The sequence below is a fragment of the Boleophthalmus pectinirostris genome, unplaced genomic scaffold (genome assembly GCF_026225935.1).
Source record: "Boleophthalmus pectinirostris isolate CB_2022bp ecotype Guang Dong unplaced genomic scaffold, ASM2622593v1 HiC_scaffold_6, whole genome shotgun sequence".
Taxonomy (NCBI): domain Eukaryota; kingdom Metazoa; phylum Chordata; class Actinopteri; order Gobiiformes; family Gobiidae; genus Boleophthalmus; species Boleophthalmus pectinirostris.
In genome coordinates, this window is record NW_026571447.1 from 13,440,490 (window position 1) to 13,461,333 (window position 20,844).

Sequence of the window (20,844 nt, forward strand, 5' to 3'; positions counted from 1 at the left end):
TGTTTTTCCTGTAGATTCTGTGAACTGGTGAACTCTCTACTGCTGCTACAGGCTGATGACCCAGACCCAGTCCTGAACCCCCAGAACAATGGAATACTGGAGGTCAGATATTGTCAAAAGATTGGTCAACCATTTCCTTTTTCTTTTTTTCCACACCCTATTTCCACACCCTCTTGCTAAAATTACTCTGAACTGTTGAACTGTCAATCATGGTTGTGATTGACAGTTCAACAGACATGACAGTGATTTGTCATATTGTTCCATCGTCCATGCTGGATAGCTGTGTTTGTCACTTCAGTTACTACCCGTTATCGAAACAATTTACACAACAATCAAAACAAGATGACAAGATGAATCATTTAACCTTTTCTCTTATGCTTAATATTACATATACTATAGAAATAGAGTTACAGGAAACTTCAAAATTATTAACAACATTTTTTTTGCATTTGATTTGTGCACATACTTCTAGACTAACGACTTATATTTCTGTAGTATCCCTCTTTACCACCTGCTTGTCAAATTCCTCTTATTGCCTGCAATGCCCCATTGACAGAGTCCTCTTTCATTCTGTTCCCATCTGTAGTACGTCTATGAGACCAATGAGAACGGAGACAAAATGGTGCTCGGAAAAGGCACATATGGAGTGGTGTATGCTGGGAGGGACCTGAGCAACCAAGTCAGAATCGCAATCAAGGAGATACCAGAGAAAGACAGCACGTAAGGATAGAGGATTACTCCAATTATTTTAGAATATGTCCTAGTTTGGAAGTATTTTGGGCAAATTATGTATACAGAGAACTGAGATTGGCACAAACAACATATAAACTCCTATTAAAGGCCCCATTGTACTTTAAAAAAAAATCTATGTTGTAATGTTGTTTCCACATCAAAACTTATACAGCAAAAACTGGAGGGTAAAAACTTAAGGGTAAAATATTTTAGAGATTTTCAAAAAGTGTTATTTTAACTATTTGTAAGTTAAAAGGGGGTTCGAGTTGGGTTATTTGCCAGAGTTGATATGGCTGAAGTTAATTCAACACCCCCAATACCCCATTCAATTTCCCTTAGTGTTAATTTGACGCCTCCCACCCACCACTTCAAACCAGCCCAGTTTGAACCAGTTTTGTACATAATTTCATCTTAAATTAATTAAAAGAAAGTGTAAAATAAAACACCTCTGTGTGTTGTTTAGCTGAATCAGGATAACCCTACAAAGTGTTATCTATTTACTCTCAAAATGTTAATATAACTCTTGATTTTGGCATTAAATAAGAACTTTGGTTCAGTGTTACTTAATTAACATTTCCAAAAATGTTAAATTAACTCTAGAACAGTTTGGACTTTTACACACCCTGAGAAAATGTTAAAATTCATTTTGTGAGAGTTCATTTTAACACTCCACTTTTTGCTGTGTACATGGATTTGTGTTTTGTTTCATTCACATGTTTACAACACAAACTGCATATTTAAGCTGTTTGCCTCTCAAAACACTCTGTTCACCTTGTGATGTCATGTACTAATACAGGAAGTGCTCCACTGCGTATTTGAACTCTATACAACTGTAGTAGTTGGATACTTTCAGCCCTGGAATTGCCAGTCTCTACTACAAAGGTAAAAGATGGCTTTTAACATGAAAACTACCACTTCATGACATTACTAGGTGGAACAAAGCATTTTGAGCTTTGGAGACCGACTAATATAAAGGATTACAAAAACATGTAAATGAAACAAAACACAGTCCCTGGTATGTTTTTGATGAAGTATTTTAGAATATGTCCTAGTTTGGAAGTATTTTGGACAAATCATGTACATGCCAGGAATGTGGTTTATGAGTCTCATGGGGGGATAGTTGTTTTGATTTCAATGTTGGTCAAAAAGAGAGTTGAGGTTTTAGGAGTATTTTTGTGATGGAAGAAGACTATTTTCTATGGTACTTAAAGAAGCCTGGAAAACACTTTAAAGGTGCATTCTGTAACTTTTCTGGTGGAGGGTCCATAAAATGTATTTGTTGATGGAGAAGTTATTTCTTTGTCTGGAATGCTTCACAGTATGGTATTAATACTTTGTATTATTACTTTCTGCATGGAATTCAAACCAGACTAAGTTACAGATCAGATCTGTGGAGAGGCAACCCTGCTCATAGATGGAATGCCGTTTTTTCTAGGTATTTTTGAGCTATAAAACCACCTGTAATTGAATAAATGTAAGGTAAACCTGTTTAATGCCACACTGTGGAACATTCCAGGCAGAACACTGACATATCCATAGAAACAAGCAGGTGACAGACCCCAACCAAAAGTTGCATAGTACACCTTTAACTATTGGTTTGAAAGGCTTAGGCTAGTAACAATAAAAGATTCATTTAATACATTTCTCATTAAGTAATTAAGTAATTTAGATGAATAATTTGGGTAAGACAATTTTTAAAAAGTCAGAATAACTGAATTTGGTAGCTGTGGGATTTGAAGTATGATGATGATTTCAGATCAGTGTATACTTCTTTTTGTTCTTTCATGCTATGAAAACGTTTATCCAAGTAATAGACATCTTCGTGAATATTTTGGAGAAAAAAAATTAAGCATTTCTTTATCATAAAATACACTGTCATATTTGATCTCCCCGGTTGGTGTGTTGGAAAGTTGAGCACAAATTCCTCATGACTGACTGACAAAACAATACAAACAAAAGCTCTCTGTTGTCCAAAATGGTGCGAACATCAACATTACTTTCTGTTTTTTCTATCTTTTAGATCTCTGCAAAAAATTGTAAAAAGACCTACATTAATTTGATCTATGTTATAATGTTTCCTCATCAAAAACATACCCGGAGTTGTGTTTTGTTTCATTCACACATGTTTAACACATAAATCCTGCATCCTCTGTGCCACCGTCTGAGATGTGGAGATACAGGAAGTGCTTCACAGTGTTTTTAAACTCTTTTAGATGATTTCAGCCCTGGAAATGGTGATCTCTGCTGAACAAAGGTAACTTTTTAACTTGAAAACTACCACTACATGACATCACAAGTTGGAACAGAGCATTTTGAGCTTTGGGGATGTAGACAGACAGATAATTGGTTAACATGTGTGTCAAACATGTGTGAATGAAACAGAACACAACTCCAGGGTGCTGAGGTAACAATATTATAGCATGACTTAAAGCTCCCAAGAATCAATTTTGCATGAAATAGGACCTTTTAATTTAGCAATCGATTTTGTTTTCCCTCAGATATTCCCAGCCGCTCCATGAAGAAATAGCTCTACACAAAAGGCTGAAGCACAGAAACATAGTCCAGTATTTAGGCTCCGTCAGTCAAGATGGTTTCATTAAGATCTTCATGGAGGAGGTCCCTGGAGGTACTATGATACTATGACTTATGATGCCAATACATGGATACATCATATACAGCCAGTGATTTGACAAGAATTTACATTAATGTTGTAATCAGCACATTAATATACACAAGAGAACATTCATGGGGTTCAGCCAACACTGATACTGAGCACTTGTCAAATTGAAAGGTCATTTTTAGGAAGTGAGTAGCACCAGTTGCATCCTGCTAACTGTAGTAGCATAACCCAGTGGAATGTCATGTGGCACAAATAAATATAAATATATAAAATACAAATATATAAACTTCTATTAAGCTTACTCTTATTTAGTATATATACACTTTGCCACGACTCAAATTAATCTATGTACTGTACTTCCATTGCACAATAAATAAATTCCATTGCACAATAAAAATCTGTAATGTGATGATTCAGTGAAATCATCAGCATTGTAAAGCTGTTAGACAGAGATTCTACAGAATTGACATGTGCATATTTTTGCTAATTTACAACCATATTCTGAGTTTCTAAAGTTTTCTGCTTTAGTTACTTCATTAGGAACATTTTAAAATTTCAGAAATCACAACATTTTGCCTTAATTTTTGGAAAGACATTCAAAACATGTACATTTACCATAGAGAAAGAAAAAACAAATTTAAACATAAAATGTGCTTTAACTTAACTGAGGAGCTCTTTACACATTTAATATATCATGGATCAGTTTTTAAATAACAACCCTAACCCCCAGTGGTGCAATTGTTGAAACAACAACACTGACAATGTTGACTGACAACAAAACAACAACATTTTATTACTTTAAATTGTCCATTGAATCATTCCATTGGTTCCTTTACTGTTGATTGTATTAATCCTTTGGCATAAATTGACAAGTCCCATAATATTTCTGTGCTTGTTTTGTCACTTTAAATCAAAGGTTTCTTCTTGTTCCTATAGGAAGTTTGTCCTCCCTGTTGCGCTCCAAATGGGGTCCCCTCAAAGACAATGAGGCCACCATTATCTTCTACACCAAACAGATCCTGGAAGGACTCAAATATCTCCATGACAACCAGATTGTGCACAGGGATATTAAGGTAAAAATAAAGTTATTGACAACAAATCACTATACCAACTATCAGCTAATTATTGAAGCTGTACCATGTAACTTTTTGTGTAATCTGTAATGTAATAGATGCAGTACAAATAAGTTTAATGCCATCCTGTAGAACATTCCAGCCAAAGCAATAAGCTGTCCATGACGGCAAGCAGATGGCATTCCATCAGAAAAGTTTTGCAGTATACCTTTCAATATGATGTCTTCTTACAGGGTGACAATGTCCTCATAAACACTTATAGTGGTGTGCTCAAGATTTCTGATTTTGGAACCTCAAAAAGACTGGCAGGAATCAACCCTTGTACAGAAACATTTGCTGGTGAGAAGATAACTAAACAATGCACTTTTTACATGTATTTGAAGTGTCTAACATCAGTGTATTTTTGTGTAGGAACGCTTCAGTACATGGCCCCAGAGATCATCGACCAGGGGCCGCGGGGTTATGGGAAACCAGCTGACATTTGGTCTCTGGGGTGCACTATTATTGAAATGGCAACTGGCAAGACGCCATTTCACGAGCTGGGAAGTCCCCAGGCAGCCATGTTTAAGGTAAGGCACAGACGGTTAGTGCTAGACAGTCTGGTCTGGAGGGATGGAAGTGATGGTGATCATTGTTGCTATGGTAATTTGTTACCCTGTGCTTGCTATGAACATGCCTAAAATATTGATACTGCCATCAATATCTCCTGGCGGTGTGAGGCTAACTGTAGACACTGTGCTGTCTGAACCTCTGTTACTAAAGTTAGGCATTAATCTGAATTTTATTTTAACACAGTCTGACATAAAGACCTGATTTATCTGGAACTAAAGGTGAGCTGACTTGTGTTGTTAAACATGTTTCACACATAAGATTACATTCACAAGCTAGATAGCATTAGCCAACAGTTTTTCAGTTAGACACTCTCACCTTTTTTTTGAAAATCAAACATCTAAATGTGACCATGAACACTCGGATTGATCACAGGCTCCTGAAAATGCATTGTTTAAATCCGTTTTGTATTTCTTGAACATTATGCCAATAGAGATACATGTAGAACACCCCAATGAGATTATGTTAATAGGTGACAAATACATATTTTTAAGTCACTTCTGCCAACATGCTAACTAACCTAAAATATTTTCCTATCCCTAACCTTTACCATTTTTCACACCTTCGCGTAATCCTGTTTGTAAACTTAGCCAACTCCAACACCAAACTCTAACCATAACCATTTCCCTAACACTAACTTTAGCCATAAAATGTCCTGTAAAAAAAAAAAAACCCAAATCTTCATCGCTTTGAATGACCAGTCACAGCAGACCGCTCCTCCAGACAAAACACTCATTAACTGCATTAACAGGCAAGTTTTGCAAGCAGAACATGGACTATCCGTATATGTTTTAACATCCCATAGCAAATGCCTCTGCATTGCATTGCAGTATGAGCCAAATAATGTCAATGTTAACCAACTTTGCAAAGATGTAAACTTGGCAAGATTTCAGGCAGGTTTTGTATCAGAGCATGTGTACATGTTTAAACAACTCAAGATCTTTTCTGTAATTAAAACCTGTCTGTACTGAATTTCTTGGCAGCGAAGTACAGTTTATGTGTACACAAAAATGGAGTGATCAGATTACTGGAATGTCAGTAAGGGCAGTAATCTGATTTCTGTCTGATTGTACACATCTGTGCTTGCCTGGGGTCTAGAATACACACTTCTTCAATACTTTACGATGATGTGAGTCTGGTTACCAGTGAATCTTCCAGTTTTCAGATGGGCGTGACTGACAGATGAATTAATCCGTCAGAGACACACATGGTCCATCTCTAGCAGAAATATAAAGGAAAAAATCACAGCGGTTGAAAAACTATAAAGTAGATTTTATTTTTCAATTATATGTGACCAATGAACTCTTTCATTTCACATGTGTCATTGAAAAAAAAAAAGACAATTCTCATTGTACATGCACATTTGGCCTTGACTTGAGACACAACAGAGGGCGTGGGGGCCAGACAGAGATCTATCATCATTCTGGATTTGCCAGGCAATACATGTGCAGGTCTTGACAAGGAAAATTATACACAAAATGCCAAACTAATATGGACAAAAATGAAAAGACCTGTTAAAGATTGTGCTCTGAGAAAGATTGATTAGGGTTATTTATGAGGTCATTTATGGGCCCTTGCAGTTTTTTTTTATTGTATTTTATATCAAAACTATGCCATGTTTGATGCTCTAAACTCAATTACATAGTTTTTTTTATGGCAATAATTAATCAGGTGCCACAGTGGGGCACCAGTCGCAAAAAACTGTAATTGTGTTCTCACATTGCTTAGTATGAAAGTGGTGTGTGTGTGTGTAGTGATGGTGGTGATCGGAGGAGCCAATGGGACAGATTGGCAGCCTCGCTTCCGTCAGTCTGTCCCAGGGCAGCTGTGGCAACAATAGTAGCTTACCACCACCAGGTATGGAGTGAATGAATAATGCTCTGTAAAACATCTTTGTGTGAGTGTCCAAAAAAGCGCTATATAAAACTGATGCATTATTATTATTAATAATAATAAAAGCTTGAATGAAAGGGTTACTTTAATTCAGGTTTAAGTCCAATTTGAGAGCAGAGCCTACAGTATTACACCTCTGGGAATGCTGATGATATCAGCTGCAAAGTATCAACTGTGATTTTAATGGATTGACTACCTATATATTTTATCAGTGTATTTTACCATCTATGCACTAAATCTCTTGTGTTAAGGTTGGCATGTTCAAGATCCACCCCACTGTCCCTGAGTGCATGTCTGACGAAGCCAAAGCTTTCATAATGAGATGTTTTGACCCAGACCCGGACAAAAGAGCCACATCCAAAGAGCTGCTGGCTGACTCCTTCCTCAAGTCCTCCCAACGAAAGAAACAGAGACCCCCGCAAGAACCTGAAGCTAATGACATACTATATTCTGGTAAGACCTTTTACTTCGTCACATTTGAGAGCAGCTCTCTTTCTACTCCACTACATTTTTTTAACAGGATTGAAGTTTGAGCAAACAAAATATTCAAAGGAAAAACATCAACAAATCTTTATCAACATCATCACATTTTGAAGCTTTATTAGATCTTATAATCTGCGCAAAATACTTGTACTTTTTAGACTACTTTTTTTGCTACATTTTTAAACAGATACTATTTAATAGTTTTACTTAAATAGACTTTTTCATGTGATACTTTTATTTTGAGTATTTTTTTGCTCTGGTATCTGTACTTTTACTTAAGTAACAACAGTACAGTACTTCTTCCACCAGTGGTAGCTTTCTTGAATGAGTTTTCTTTGGCACTCTGACCACAGCAAAAGACACTGCAATTTAGGGCATGGTCGAAGAGATGATGTTTAGGAGATCTTTGCTTAGTCTTTCCCCGGTGCCTGGGCACTGGAGGTAATAGAGTTGAAGCTGAGGAGAGTGCAGGGGATGATGAGAGGATGAGGAGAGTAAAATAGACGTTGAGAGGACTAAAAGCCGAGGGGTTCTGGGGAAGAGGTGGGGTGGTGGGGGTTTAAATTGGTATGAAGTATTTGGTGAGTATTTGGAGTGAGGTCAGGAAGGCAGGAACAGGTAAACTCTGGGTAGACAGGAGCGAGGTTAGGTTTTCCAGGCTGAATTTACGCTAGCTCCATTAGCATAGTTTAGCATTACTGATTGATGATTGTAATTGTTTCCTGTCTTGTTTTCCTCTTAGCTGATTACCAGAGGAGCCTTTCTGTGCCTGTGTCCATCCACGTAGAAGATGTAGAAGATTCTTATTCTGACTTCGTGGACCTGTCCTCTTCTCTGGACCTCAGACGAACCATGTCTGGTCTGAAAGTGGATGAAATATCAGAAAGCCCTACCAGCACCAGCAGTTTCCTGTCGTGAGTATAGCACTACTGTCTGAACCTATAAATGCATCACCTTATGTGTGAGCTCTGAAGTGTGGGTTTTTATAAGCTGGTGGTTTCCTGCTTCTGTGTTTAAGGCATTGTTTTTGTATGATCTGCCAAAATTGTATGGCTTTGTGAGTGCACTTAGGGGCAGATACAGTGTCTGATCAAGGAGATACTAAATTGATTCACATCTCCCTTTTTTGAATAACAACTGCAGGACTTTGGTGAACTAATATAATAAGTAATATGATTTATGAGATTATACTATGGATGCCTTGTATAAGGTTTGACAGTTTTTTGTCTAGAAACATCACATCGTGGAGTTGCACATTATAAAACACATAACAGAAAAAATTAAAATTAAAATGTTTTTGTATACAATATATTACTCCCTGGTTATGCTCTATTTTATTTGTTATATTGTTTGTGGCATGATATGGGTGTAGGCTATATAATGACCAAAAATAATTCATTCATAAACCTAAGGCTGTGAGAAGCTCTTTCCATAGAATCAGTGAAATAAATTACCTCAGTCAATACTGTCAGAAAGCCCTTACTCACGTTATTGATACCATAGTAATTTATTGCCAGTGGTATCCAGTAATACAAGTTATCTTCCCTACATATACCAAATTAGTTATTTTGTCCACTATAACTGAAAAAAGTTTTTTTAAGGGTGCACTGTGTACATTTTTGGTAGGAGGTCTGTCACCTGCTTGTTTCTATGGATATGTCACTGCTCCGCCCAGAAGGGTCCGCAGTATGACATTAAACAGCTCTACCTTGCATTTATTCAATTACAGGTGGTTTTATAGCTCAAAAATACCTAGAAAAACAGGAATTCTGACTGTGAACAGGGTTGCTTCTCCACAGATCTAACCTGTAAGTTGTCCTGAATTGGTCTCCATAAAAATAAAAAGATTTAATGCCATACTGTGACATTCCAACATTCCAGTCAAAGCAATAACATCTCTACTGAGAAAAGCATTTGACAGACCCTCCACCAGAAAAGTTACACAATGCACCTTTAAGTCCAAATCAAATCCAGTGTTTGCTTGTTTCCATTGTTGACCAGGATGCCTGATGAGTCTCCTGGAGACCTGACCAGTCCCTGCCCCACAGGGGAGAGCGTGGGTCTGTTCATGCTGAGGAAGGACAGTGAGAGGAGGGCCACCCTGTACAGGGTCCTGACCGACTACATCAGCCTGGTGGTCAGCAACGTCCAGGAGTCCAGCCCAGAGGTCAGACACACCACACTGTGATATAATTTTCTTTTCCCTTATGTCATTGTTTAACTGATAACTGAAATGTTTTGTATGCTGTAAGCTGTATGCTGTTATGGCTCTTAATTTACAAAAAGTGCAGTATATATGTATAATATAAGAATAATATTGGTTTAATTGTGCTTTAAAATTGCAGCTTCCTGTTATATGATGCCTTTGGATGTTTGACCAGTGCTGTGACCATGATCTTTTCTTATATAGCATTGTTTAACTGCTAACTGAAATGTTTTATATGCTGAATATGCACCAAACAGCTGTTCTGTTTTTATGGCAGCTATCTTGCAGATAGTACAGTATATAAAGGAATAATATTGTTTTATTATGGTATGAATTTGCAGCTTATTGCTATATGGACCCAACATTGCTTTGAATAATTGCTATGCTAATGTTCCTAATCCTAACTTTTCATCATTCAGAAACCCACAGATATCTAAGCAGTGCAAGTTATTGATAGTGTTCAGAAATAGTACTTTTTAAATCTAGTGTGTTTATATGTATATCTTAACATCTTCCTTAAGGTCTATGTTGTTATTATTTTTAAGTTTTAAAATGATGGCAGATAACTGGTAACATTTTTCCACCGAGTAAAAATAACTCAAGACTCTCTTCCTTATTTCTGTCTAGCTTCTTCATGTGACTTGGCAAAACATTGTCAAAGTATATGACATGGCTGACTGCTTTCCCTGTAGTGTTTACAGTACACATGATCAATGCTCAGAACTTATAATAATAAATCTCTTCATCTCTCTAAGGATGGGGATGGGTCCTGCCTCTCTGACGAAGACATTACAGAACTCATTATCTGCTTGCGAAACAACATCCGCTCCCCAGACAAGAAACAGCTGACCATGAGTCTCCTGAACCTGCGGAAAAGGCTGCTCTCTGAAAAAGTACCCCTGAACAGCCTGCAGGTGGTGCTCTTCAGCTTCCAGGATGCAGTAAGTTGCCAGAGCTCACACTTTCCTTGGCCGTGTATCATTTCTCTTTCCTCGCTTCGTTCTCCTTGATTCCTCTCCTTGATTCTGCAGGAAATGGGTGAGGATATAAACTCCTCACTGAGACCAATAAAATTTGACTAAAATTTAACTTTATCTGATGTCTGCCTTGTAAAGCCTCCCTCATGTTTACGCCTTCCTTCTGTGGTTTTCTTTGGGACACCATTTACTATGACACATTTGATTGACAGCTGAAAATGGAGGATCGAGGAGAGGAATCAAGGAGAAGGAAGCAAGGAAAGAGAATTGAGACACAGCCCTTGTGGTCAAAGCTGTTGGCTGTATTTGAGAGGAACATTGTTTTTTCCACATTTTTCTCTATGTGTAGGTGAAGAAAGTCTTGAGACAGCAGCAGGTGAAGCCCCATTGGATGTTTGCTTTGGATAATCTGCTGAGGCAAGCTGTACAGGATGCCATAACAGTTCTTCTTCCAGGTACCAGCGAAATTTAAAGTTTTACGATGCCAATTAGTGACAAAACCAACAAAAAAACTAAATAAAGTACAGACAGACAGACAGATCCGTTTGTGTACACACACACACACACACACACACACACAGACACCCCCCCCACACACACACACCCACCCACCCACACACACACACACACACACACACACACACACACATACACACATATAAGATAGGGCTGTCAGTAAATTGATACCAACATTTTGCCAATAGGCAAAATATGACTTCTATAATGTATGTTTCTAGTGTTTGCCTTACACAACTCACTCCATTAGATACAGTATTTCAGAATATATATAGAAAAACACAGTGATTTTTATTATTATATATATTTTTTATGTTTAAGTAAAATAACATTACTGACAATGAAAGTTAAAATTTAATAAATGACTGCACATTTAATATAATGACATATGTTTAAGTATGGCCTAGTCAATGGGTAGTCAATATTATACCATTTAACATGGTAAACATTTAGTGTTTATTTTCATACATTTTATTACCATGTTCATAGATTGTTCACTTAGGCCAGTGACTCTCCGACTTTTCACACCAAAGTACCACCAAAGTAAAAATGTGGCTTTCCGAATACCACCAGAACTAAACTAAAATATATAACAGGACTATTCCACATCTAATCTAGGGCTAAACCAGGTCTAAAAATGGACTACGTCATCTCCACGGTATTTCTACACAATGATTATCCAAAGATGGAAAAAAATTTACTAAAAAGAACTTCAAATTAGGTAAATCAACAAACTGAAGCGCTATCCAAGTACCACCTGAAAGAATTGACATACCACCAGTGGAACGTGTACCACACTTTGAGAAACACTGACTTGATTGATGACACATGCAATAACTTTTTCTTTCTGGTGCAAATATTGGACAACATCATAACAGTAAATGTATATCTTTATTGCAGAGCTCAAGCTTCAGTTGCAGTCTTCCTTTGAGGTCGAAGACTGCAGTCCCGAGGAGCAGCCAGCAGATTTGGATACGCCTGTAAATGTCCCAGAACCACAGGGACGTTTACAGTTTGACAACCAGCCCACAGCAACATTTAATCAGATCCCAAGCCCTCCTTCAGACCCAAACTGTCCCCTCAGCGAATCCTTGAGAGAGCTGCGATTAGAGACAAGCAGGTACATTCACTTAAAGTTACACTGTGTGAGTCTTCAGGTTGGGGGTCCGACACCATGGAGATGCTATTGCTTTGCCCGTTATGTTCCAAAATATGGTATTAAACTTATATAAGATGCATTTATTCAGTTATGGGTATTTTTATTGCTCAAAGTGCATAAAAACATGCATTCTTACTGTGCGTGGGGTCACCATGGAAATTGAAAAGTTTAATGCCATAATTTGGAATATTGGAGCTAAAGCAATAACATCTCCATGGAGACAAGTAACTGGCGGTGCGGTTTTCGCTACCAGAAAAGTTAAACTGTGCAATTTAATTATAAAGTGACAGTGTTCCAGTGTAAATTATCAGACCCTTGGAGACAAACTAGTGATTAACATGAAGTAATATTGATGGTGCTTAGTGCTGAGTGAGCTCTGTTCCTGTGTGTGGCAGACTGCTGAGGCAGCTGAGTGAGAAGGAGAGGGAGTACCAGGACTTACTGAGAAAGTCCCTCCAGAGGAAACAGCAGCAGATAGATGCACTCAAGAACTCAAGAAACACCAGCACTGGTAACAATATGTACATTATAAACTGTCGTGGTAAACATAGTCATAGTACTGTTCAATCCAAGATCTGATTATATTGTGTGTGTACTAATTAAAGGTCCTATATTACATAACATTGATTCCTGTGACCTTTAAGCCATGTTATAATGTTGCCTTTTCAAAAACATACTGGGAGTTGTGTTTTGTTTCATTCACACGTTTGAATAATCCTTTATTATTAGTCTGTCAACATCTCCAAAGCTCAAAATTCTCCACCAGTGTCCCAATGTCCACCTTGTGATGTCATATCGTTGTAGTTTTTCAAGAAACAATCTACCTTTTACCTTGAGTTCAGTAGAGATACGAAATTCAAATACGAAATGTCATGTTTTTATTCCTTCAGAAATACTGGGAAATGTTCCCTATGTTAAATTTCCTTTCAGTTAATCCATTGCACAGTTATCTCAACACTATAACAAAAGGCACACGTGATTCATAACTCAAGTCGTAACATGGTCTCGATTGCTTCTTTAGTACTCATAGTAGCTTGTGGTTGTAACATTTCTCCAAACTTGTGCTAGTGAGTCTCAGCCACACCTTGCCTGGAGGCTCCAGTCAGCTCAAATGTGCTCAAACTTGACTTGTATATTGGGATAATGGTTTTCACAACTCTGTCAGTTCTTTTAATACTTTTTGTGTTTTTTGTTTTTTATAGATGAAATTTCCTGTCCTCAAAACAGCTCTACTCCTGAGGCTAGGGCTATGGCACGCTGGCTCAAGTCTGTCCCTGTAGATAAAGACACCATTGACAAGGTAGGTCTTACAAATGAATGCATCAATGGCTAAGCCAATGTCTTGCTAAATCACAGTCGTGTTTATTCTAGCTCCTGTCCCATGAGTTCACCTTGGATATTCTGTTTGCTGTGGCCTGCAGGGATGATCTGATGTACTGTGGGATAAGGTGAGCTGCCTCCACACTTATTCCTCACACAGCCACTCATGCACAATCAAGAAGAGAATATGATTTTATGCAAAGACAGTTTTAAAGTGCTATTTCACTGTAGTTATGTGGTATTTTTGGATGAAGTTATATTATAATTTCTTTATGATAACTATACTTTAAAGGTTTATGATGTCATGTGGTAATACAGGAAGTGGTCAACTGTGTTTTTAAACTCCATACACCTTCACTAGAATCATATGCATAATTTTGCATAATTTCAGATATTGTTTAAACCATTAAACAAAAAGTAAAAGCTAAACGTGTGAATGAAACAATGTACAACTATAGATATTCTTTTGAACAGCATTATAACAACATAGGTAAGAGTAAATTTTGTATGACATGGGAGCTTTAAATAGCCGTACTGAAGCATGAAGAAAGACTATTAATTAATGCTCCAACACCGCACTGCTTAATTAATTAGTTACTAAGCCTAAATCTGTTACTAATATTCATAATGCACACATTTAGGCTCAGTATTTGTAGTAGTTGTAATGCTAATTATGTTTTATAAATAGCTATTTTTGACTAAACCAAACCTTGAACTTGTAGCTTTGAGTCATAATTCTTTGCACCTTGTTAACATTGCATCAGTGTTCTGTTTGCCTTTTTGGGCTGTTTGTCCCACTAAGCAAATAGAGATTGCCCTGACGTTGCCATTTTCTGAGTTTTGTTGTCACTTTTATTTTGTAGGTGGTAAATGGAGACAGAAATCAATGTCTAGGTGCATTGTGTTGTGTAGTATCATATTCAATTGGCTGTTTTGTTTGCATGCCCATAGTGCTCAATTACTGGAACATTACACGGCTTCTCCTGTTTCCCCATCAATACAAAACATCAACATACTGATTTCTCATGGATAAAATCTTCCAGCTAAGATAGTCCTGACCAAGCTTTACTGAAGATGTAGAGATGGGTTCTTTCTCCTTTAAAGTGTATCTTCTTTTTATTTTTGGTCCGTTTTTATTCTTATATAAACTAATCTGCATTATAGTAGACAGACATGAACAATGATAACAATAATATAATATATAATTTTTCAAAATACAAACAAAGATTAAACCATCCCAAACCAAAAAGGAGACAAAAACCTGACAACAGTTAAAAAAGAAACATACATAGTTAGGAAAAACAGGTGTATAAAGTGTATCTTACCTAAAAGAAAATGGATAGCATTTGTATAGTTGAATACTCAATATAACTTATGTAATTAATTTACATCATACATTTTCAATCTTTTGTCATCATACAAATTGGTTAAACTCAATTATTAACATTATTATAAGTGATCATACACACACGCAGAGCATTCATTTAGTATATCTTTTAATTACAATCTCATTCGGGGGTCACCTGTCTTTCAGAGGCGGCATGCTGTGTCGACTGTGGGCAGCCATCTTGTCTCACCGGAGGACACAGCTGAGCACTCACAGCGAGGAGAGAGAGGACAGTGCCTTCTGATTGCAACCACCTCCTGTATCCAAGGACACTATTATTAACAGGTCAACACATACGCAAGAACTGACAAATGAACTGACTAGCTTCTGCTTTATGTACTGTATAAAATGTCTTAATACATTTCTATTTTTATGTAAATGTACAGTATTGTAAAAAGCATAACTCTAACTATCTTCAGATGGTGCCTTTTGTGTATTACAACACTTAGCTGGATCTAAGTTGTGTATTTAAGATGCTTTCGAGGTAATAAAGGGAATGTATGATAAAGCCTTTAGTCCGTTTGAGCAAGCAGCAGTGGGTGGGGTGTGTACTGGAAGGAGCGATGATGCTGGTGACTAGTGCTAAAATTCCTCATGTATTTCCTAATCTGTTTTTACATTGTTGACGTCGCTATAGAAACAAACTCTTAGCCAAATGTCTAAGGTAACCATTTGGCTGACCTACGTTTTAGATTAGTTATGCTGAACTCAACTTTTAAGGTGCACTGTGTAACTTTACTGGTGGAGGGTACGCTACCGGCTTGTCTCCATGGAGATGTTATTACTTTGCCGGGAATGTTCCACAGTATTGCATTAAATGTTTTCTTCTAGTATTTATTTCAAAAAGATGTTTTATTGCTCAAAAATACACTGAAAAACATGCAGTCTTACTGTAAGTGGGGTTGCTGTTCCACTGATCTGACCTCTAACTTGGCCTGATGGCATCACCTGCTTGCTCCATGGAGATATCTGTTTAATGCCATATGGTGGGACATTCTAGGCCAGACCTGGGCACTGTACAGCTCCCAGGCCACTACAGCCCTTTGGTTGACTCTGACCAGCCCCTTTAAGCTAATTTGAAATTACAAAATAAACCAACCAGTGCCCTGAAAGATATCTCATACCTTAACATAGAGTCACTACATGCATGGGACTTGCAGTTTCATTACTAGAAATGGCTTTAAAGAGATTAAGTTTGCCCTGCATATGCCCTTAAATTATTCTGTCTACAACTGTAAAACCCAGACACTATTAACTTGTATTAGCTTGTACTGTATCAAACCATATGCTACATCATTATCTGGCTAAGGACTCCTCTGTATTTATTTTTGTCTCTGCACTCATTCAAATGGCACAGTCGGCAATCAATCTTGTCAGAGTGCCCTTGAATGCACCACAATGAAATTTAATCATTGAGATAGCTTCAAGTCCCATTCTCCAGCTCATATTTTATATTCGATTGTATGTCAGTTGTCTAATGTACTTGTGTGGAGAGAAGCCCTTACACTGATTTGTGTTTTGGGAACTGACACACTGTTTTCTAGTAAGCTTAATATCAGTGCTATTAATACTGACTGGCTAATAGGGCATCATTTAACCAGCTTGTTTACATACATGGACACACTTACATTCTGGTTTAAATTACCTATATTACTCTATTTTTTGGTCCTTGTATAATGTTGTCTCATCAAAAACATACCTGGACTTGTGTTTTGTTTTCTTTCATTCACACAGATCCTGCATATTTATTCTCTTCTCTCAGTTCTTCTCTCAGAAAACACTTATTTCACTTGATATCATGTGGTAATACAGAAAGAGCTCCACTGTGTTTTTAAATTTCATGCACCTTCAATATATCCGGATAATTTCATTCCAGGAATTGCTAATCTCTACTGAACAAAAGGCAAAACAACAACTACATGACATCACAAGGTGGAATAGAGCATTTTGAGCAGTGATCCACTGAAAATAAGGTGAGCCTATGTCGTAATGTACACTGGGCTCCTTTATTATCTCCATATTAAAACTGTAAATTTATACAATATTACAATTTTCAACAAGTTCATAATAATTTCTTTAGTTTACATCATGCTCATTAAGTCCTGGGTATTTATTTATTTTTGTACAACCATACATACTTATATACAGTAAAGTATATTATAATGTTGTATTCTTCTTGATAACATTAAAAGTTGATAATAAATTCTACCATTCTCCTTGTAAGATGTTTTATTGTTTGCAATTGGCTCCATTCACTTTCTAGAATTTGATGTCATAATTTCAGTCGGAGGGCAGGGGCCTGTAACTCTGTGGATCATAAATTTGGATATTTCTTCCAAAAATAGTGAATCTCCCATAAACATTGGATTTTATCATTATTTGTCAATGTGTCTCTACAAACTTTCCATATTAATCTTATAACTCATTTTAGCTGACAAAAAGCACATCTTTGGGGGTAAATAATGGCTCTACTCTCTGAAGCTAATGTGAAAAAAACAACTCCACTGTTGTTTATTTATACTGGCAAAGAAGATGCTGAGTGAAGTCCTTATTTTGCCCTGTACACACCATGCATAACCTGTGTCTCTCACAAAATTACTGGTTAGATTAACAGTAAATAAATACATAATCTTCAGTATAAATGCTTTAAAACATCTTGATTATTTCTTGTCTATCCAGTTGTAAGCCCTGTAATAAGAACTGCAATGAGGGGGGTTTGTGTGATGGATCTGAGGGAGGATTGAGGACATTGTTCTAGGAAACCCACGCACTACAACCTCGGGGATTACCAGGCTCACCATGTTTAGCTGTTAGAAACCACACATTTGCATTGTTCTGGTCTGCATCAGTATAGAAGTATGGTTCTTTTGCAGCATGGCGTTGCTGTTTAGATCCTCATCATCAGAGTGTGAAATATGCAGTTTATTAACACTTTTAATTAACAACTCAATTGAGCTATTTGCTGACCTAATTTCTCAGTCATGCAATCTGCTATAGAGCTTTAATTGCACCTATAGGATGTGTGTAGAACCATGGACATAAAATGTTCTAGAAATAAAGCACAGAAACATTTTTGAATGGGCTTTGAGGTCTCTTAAGTATATTATAGTATAATTAAACATGAATTGCTATTAGCAGAAGTACAGGTTTGTCACATATAAAGATTGCATTTTAAAACTTAGCTCTACCTGTGTTTTCAACTTAAAAATAAAACACTTAATTTCTTCACAAACTAAATTTAACTGTAAAATTAAAACAAAAATGACACTATTCCACCAAACTAAGTAATACTTTAAAAAAAAAACACATGAAAAGCTGTAAACATTAAAGGTCATATTATAAAAAAATTGATTCTTGTGAGCTTTAAAGCATGTTATAATGCCAGTATTTCATCAAAAGCATACTTGGAGTTGTGTTTTGTGTCATTCAGTGATGTTTGAATAATCCTTGAAGCTCCAAATGCTTTGTTCCACCTTGTGATGTCATGAAGCAGTAGCTTTCAAGTTAACATCTACCTTTTACTGTTAGTTCACTTGAGACTGGTGAATTCCAGGGTTGGAATCATCCAATTGATTCTAGAGATGGTGTATGGAGTTTAAAAACACAGTGGAACACTAACTGTATTACCACATGACATCACAAGTTCTGTTTGAGAGACGAACTTGTGTGCTTTACATATGTGAATGAAACAAAACATAACTGGGTATGTTTGTGATAAGGAAACAACATTATAACAGATCGGAAAAAGTGTAATATGGGCCCTTTATTATCCTTGTAACCTTATGACCCAGTAATACAGAGAGATCATTAAAAGAAACATGTAGGGGAATTCAGTATTAACACAAACCAGACACAACACAGACATATCACTGTTCGTTACATCTGGACCAGTACTGTCCCCTCTCAGTATGGGTCTGTTGTTGTGTAGCATTAATCCAGGCTGTAATCCAAACGCCTAATCCCTCTGTGCCAATGTGTGTGGGTATGTGTGTGTACATATGTGTGACAGAGGTTGACCCAAAGACTTTTCACCTCAGTATATCTTCTAAAGCCACAATCAGCCCATGCAAGAGTTAAACTAAGGTTAGTCATTGATAATTTAAAGGTTTAATACAGATCCTATAGCGTAAAACTGTATGGTCTTTAGAATGAAGCATCAAATGATATTGACAAAATCTGTATTGTGCAACATTTTGGAAACTGTTTTGTTGATGAAATGTGCTGTATAAATAAAGTAGATTGGATAAGTGAAAATCCTATGAGGTAAATATGAGGTCTCAGAAGGTTGGTACAGACAACAGTACATCTTTGGAAGATGTAAAATTGAATAGCTTTACTTTTAATATTGGAATGTTATAAAAATATGTTTTATTTTTTTGCATTTTTGCATTTGTAAGTTTGTCTATTATCTATTTTTTTTCGCAGTTTTGGGCCATAATAAATCAACTTCAACCTGTCAAAATGAAAAATGAACTGTAATAAAACAACTGCTCTAAACAATGCACCGAATCTTTCAAAATATATATGGTCATTTTTACACCATAAGGTTTGGGTGGAGAAGGTTCACAGGTCAAAATCTTTGTAACATCATAAATCTCATCTAGAACTATTAATATGCTAATGCTAACACATTTTCATACAGATGTCTGATGCAATGAAATGATTGGATCAAAGGTCACACCATTTTCCCTTTAAGCTTCTTTCCTAATGTTTTTGGTTTCAGTGACTTTTAATTTGGATTCCAATAATATACTTAAAGCAACAAATTAAGTAAAACTAAAACAACTGGGCTTACTTAGCTTTTTGATTATATTGTTGATAAAATTTGAATAAATAGACATGCTGTTCTGTAAGTTACTTTAAGTTACACATACATTAGTGTCTATATTGGAGCTCAAAATTAATCGTGTGTTCAGTTTCTTTGCAATATTTGGGGAGATATTAGTAATAATGATGTAATTACATAACACTTGAGCTGTAGAGGGGAGAATAAATAACTTATTTGTTGTGGCTCATGACTTTTAATACTATACTGATACTGTATATTTAAAAATAAGTTTACTGGGATTGTCCTGCTTGATTGTTATTGTGTCAGTGGTTTCAATATTATCATCTATTGCAATATTTCTTTGTAGCGATATATCATGCTTCAAAATTTGTTATTGTGATGGATCTAGCTATAACTTCTTACTTGTGCCATAAAGTTATATTGGTAATATGTTAAAGGCATTATCTGCAAAACTTTTCATTGTGTTCTTCTACCACAATGCCATTCCAAAAGATTATGCAACTAATTACAAAAACAAAACATTGCATAAACCCCCCTCTAATTCCGACAACTCTAATTCCAACAACTTGTTCGCCATGGAATTAACAAGTGTAGAATTGTCCCGCTATTGGCTGCCACGTCTTATCGTGGCACTTTTCTGATTGGCCAGTTTAACCTCAGGCCTCTCAATAGAAACTTTTCCTCTCACAAATAAAACCGGAGGTCAAGGAAAGGAACTCCCCATCTCATTCACGTTTTTCCTGCCTGGCTATTTCCCCGTCCTCTCTGTGGGTTGTCATGGCAATTAAAGCAGGAGGAGGGAGGGGGACTCTATTATAGTTTGATGCAATGGGGCGTGTGTAAACGGGGAACGCGCTGAAGCAGAAGAGAGGTGGAGATAGAAGAGAATTGTAAAAGGGGGCCCGCGGGGATGGAACCACGTGTTTGGGCCATGGTTGGATGTATAAGCACACGTTTTAGCGCATTACGTCATGGTCTGCCAGTCTGGGATCTCTCATTCATTCTGCAGCCCGCGGTAAAGACACCTGTTGTCAGAGTACGTCACGTGATTTTGTTTAGCGCGTGAAAAGGATGACATAT

At 36.8% G+C, this 20,844-nt stretch overlaps 1 protein-coding gene across 1 annotated transcript in view; it reads left to right on the top strand.

The window, feature by feature from the left end:
* The window catches only part of si:ch211-1i11.3 (mitogen-activated protein kinase kinase kinase 5), a 30,998-nt gene extending 13,800 nt beyond the window's left edge, over positions 1-17,198 (top strand). Inside the window, exons 13-28 of the mRNA XM_055163680.1 lie at positions 15-102; positions 587-720; positions 3,231-3,358; positions 4,289-4,425; positions 4,659-4,764; positions 4,837-4,994; positions 7,179-7,380; positions 8,153-8,324; positions 9,412-9,577; positions 10,372-10,557; positions 10,943-11,048; positions 12,010-12,229; positions 12,664-12,779; positions 13,471-13,568; positions 13,640-13,716; positions 15,123-17,198. Of these exons, the coding sequence (XP_055019655.1) occupies positions 15-102; positions 587-720; positions 3,231-3,358; positions 4,289-4,425; positions 4,659-4,764; positions 4,837-4,994; positions 7,179-7,380; positions 8,153-8,324; positions 9,412-9,577; positions 10,372-10,557; positions 10,943-11,048; positions 12,010-12,229; positions 12,664-12,779; positions 13,471-13,568; positions 13,640-13,716; positions 15,123-15,219 (2,191 nt within the window). The 3' untranslated portion in view covers positions 15,220-17,198. The remainder of the gene's footprint in view (positions 1-14; positions 103-586; positions 721-3,230; positions 3,359-4,288; positions 4,426-4,658; positions 4,765-4,836; positions 4,995-7,178; positions 7,381-8,152; positions 8,325-9,411; positions 9,578-10,371; positions 10,558-10,942; positions 11,049-12,009; positions 12,230-12,663; positions 12,780-13,470; positions 13,569-13,639; positions 13,717-15,122) is intronic.
* Positions 17,199-20,844: the final 3,646 nt, after the last annotated feature.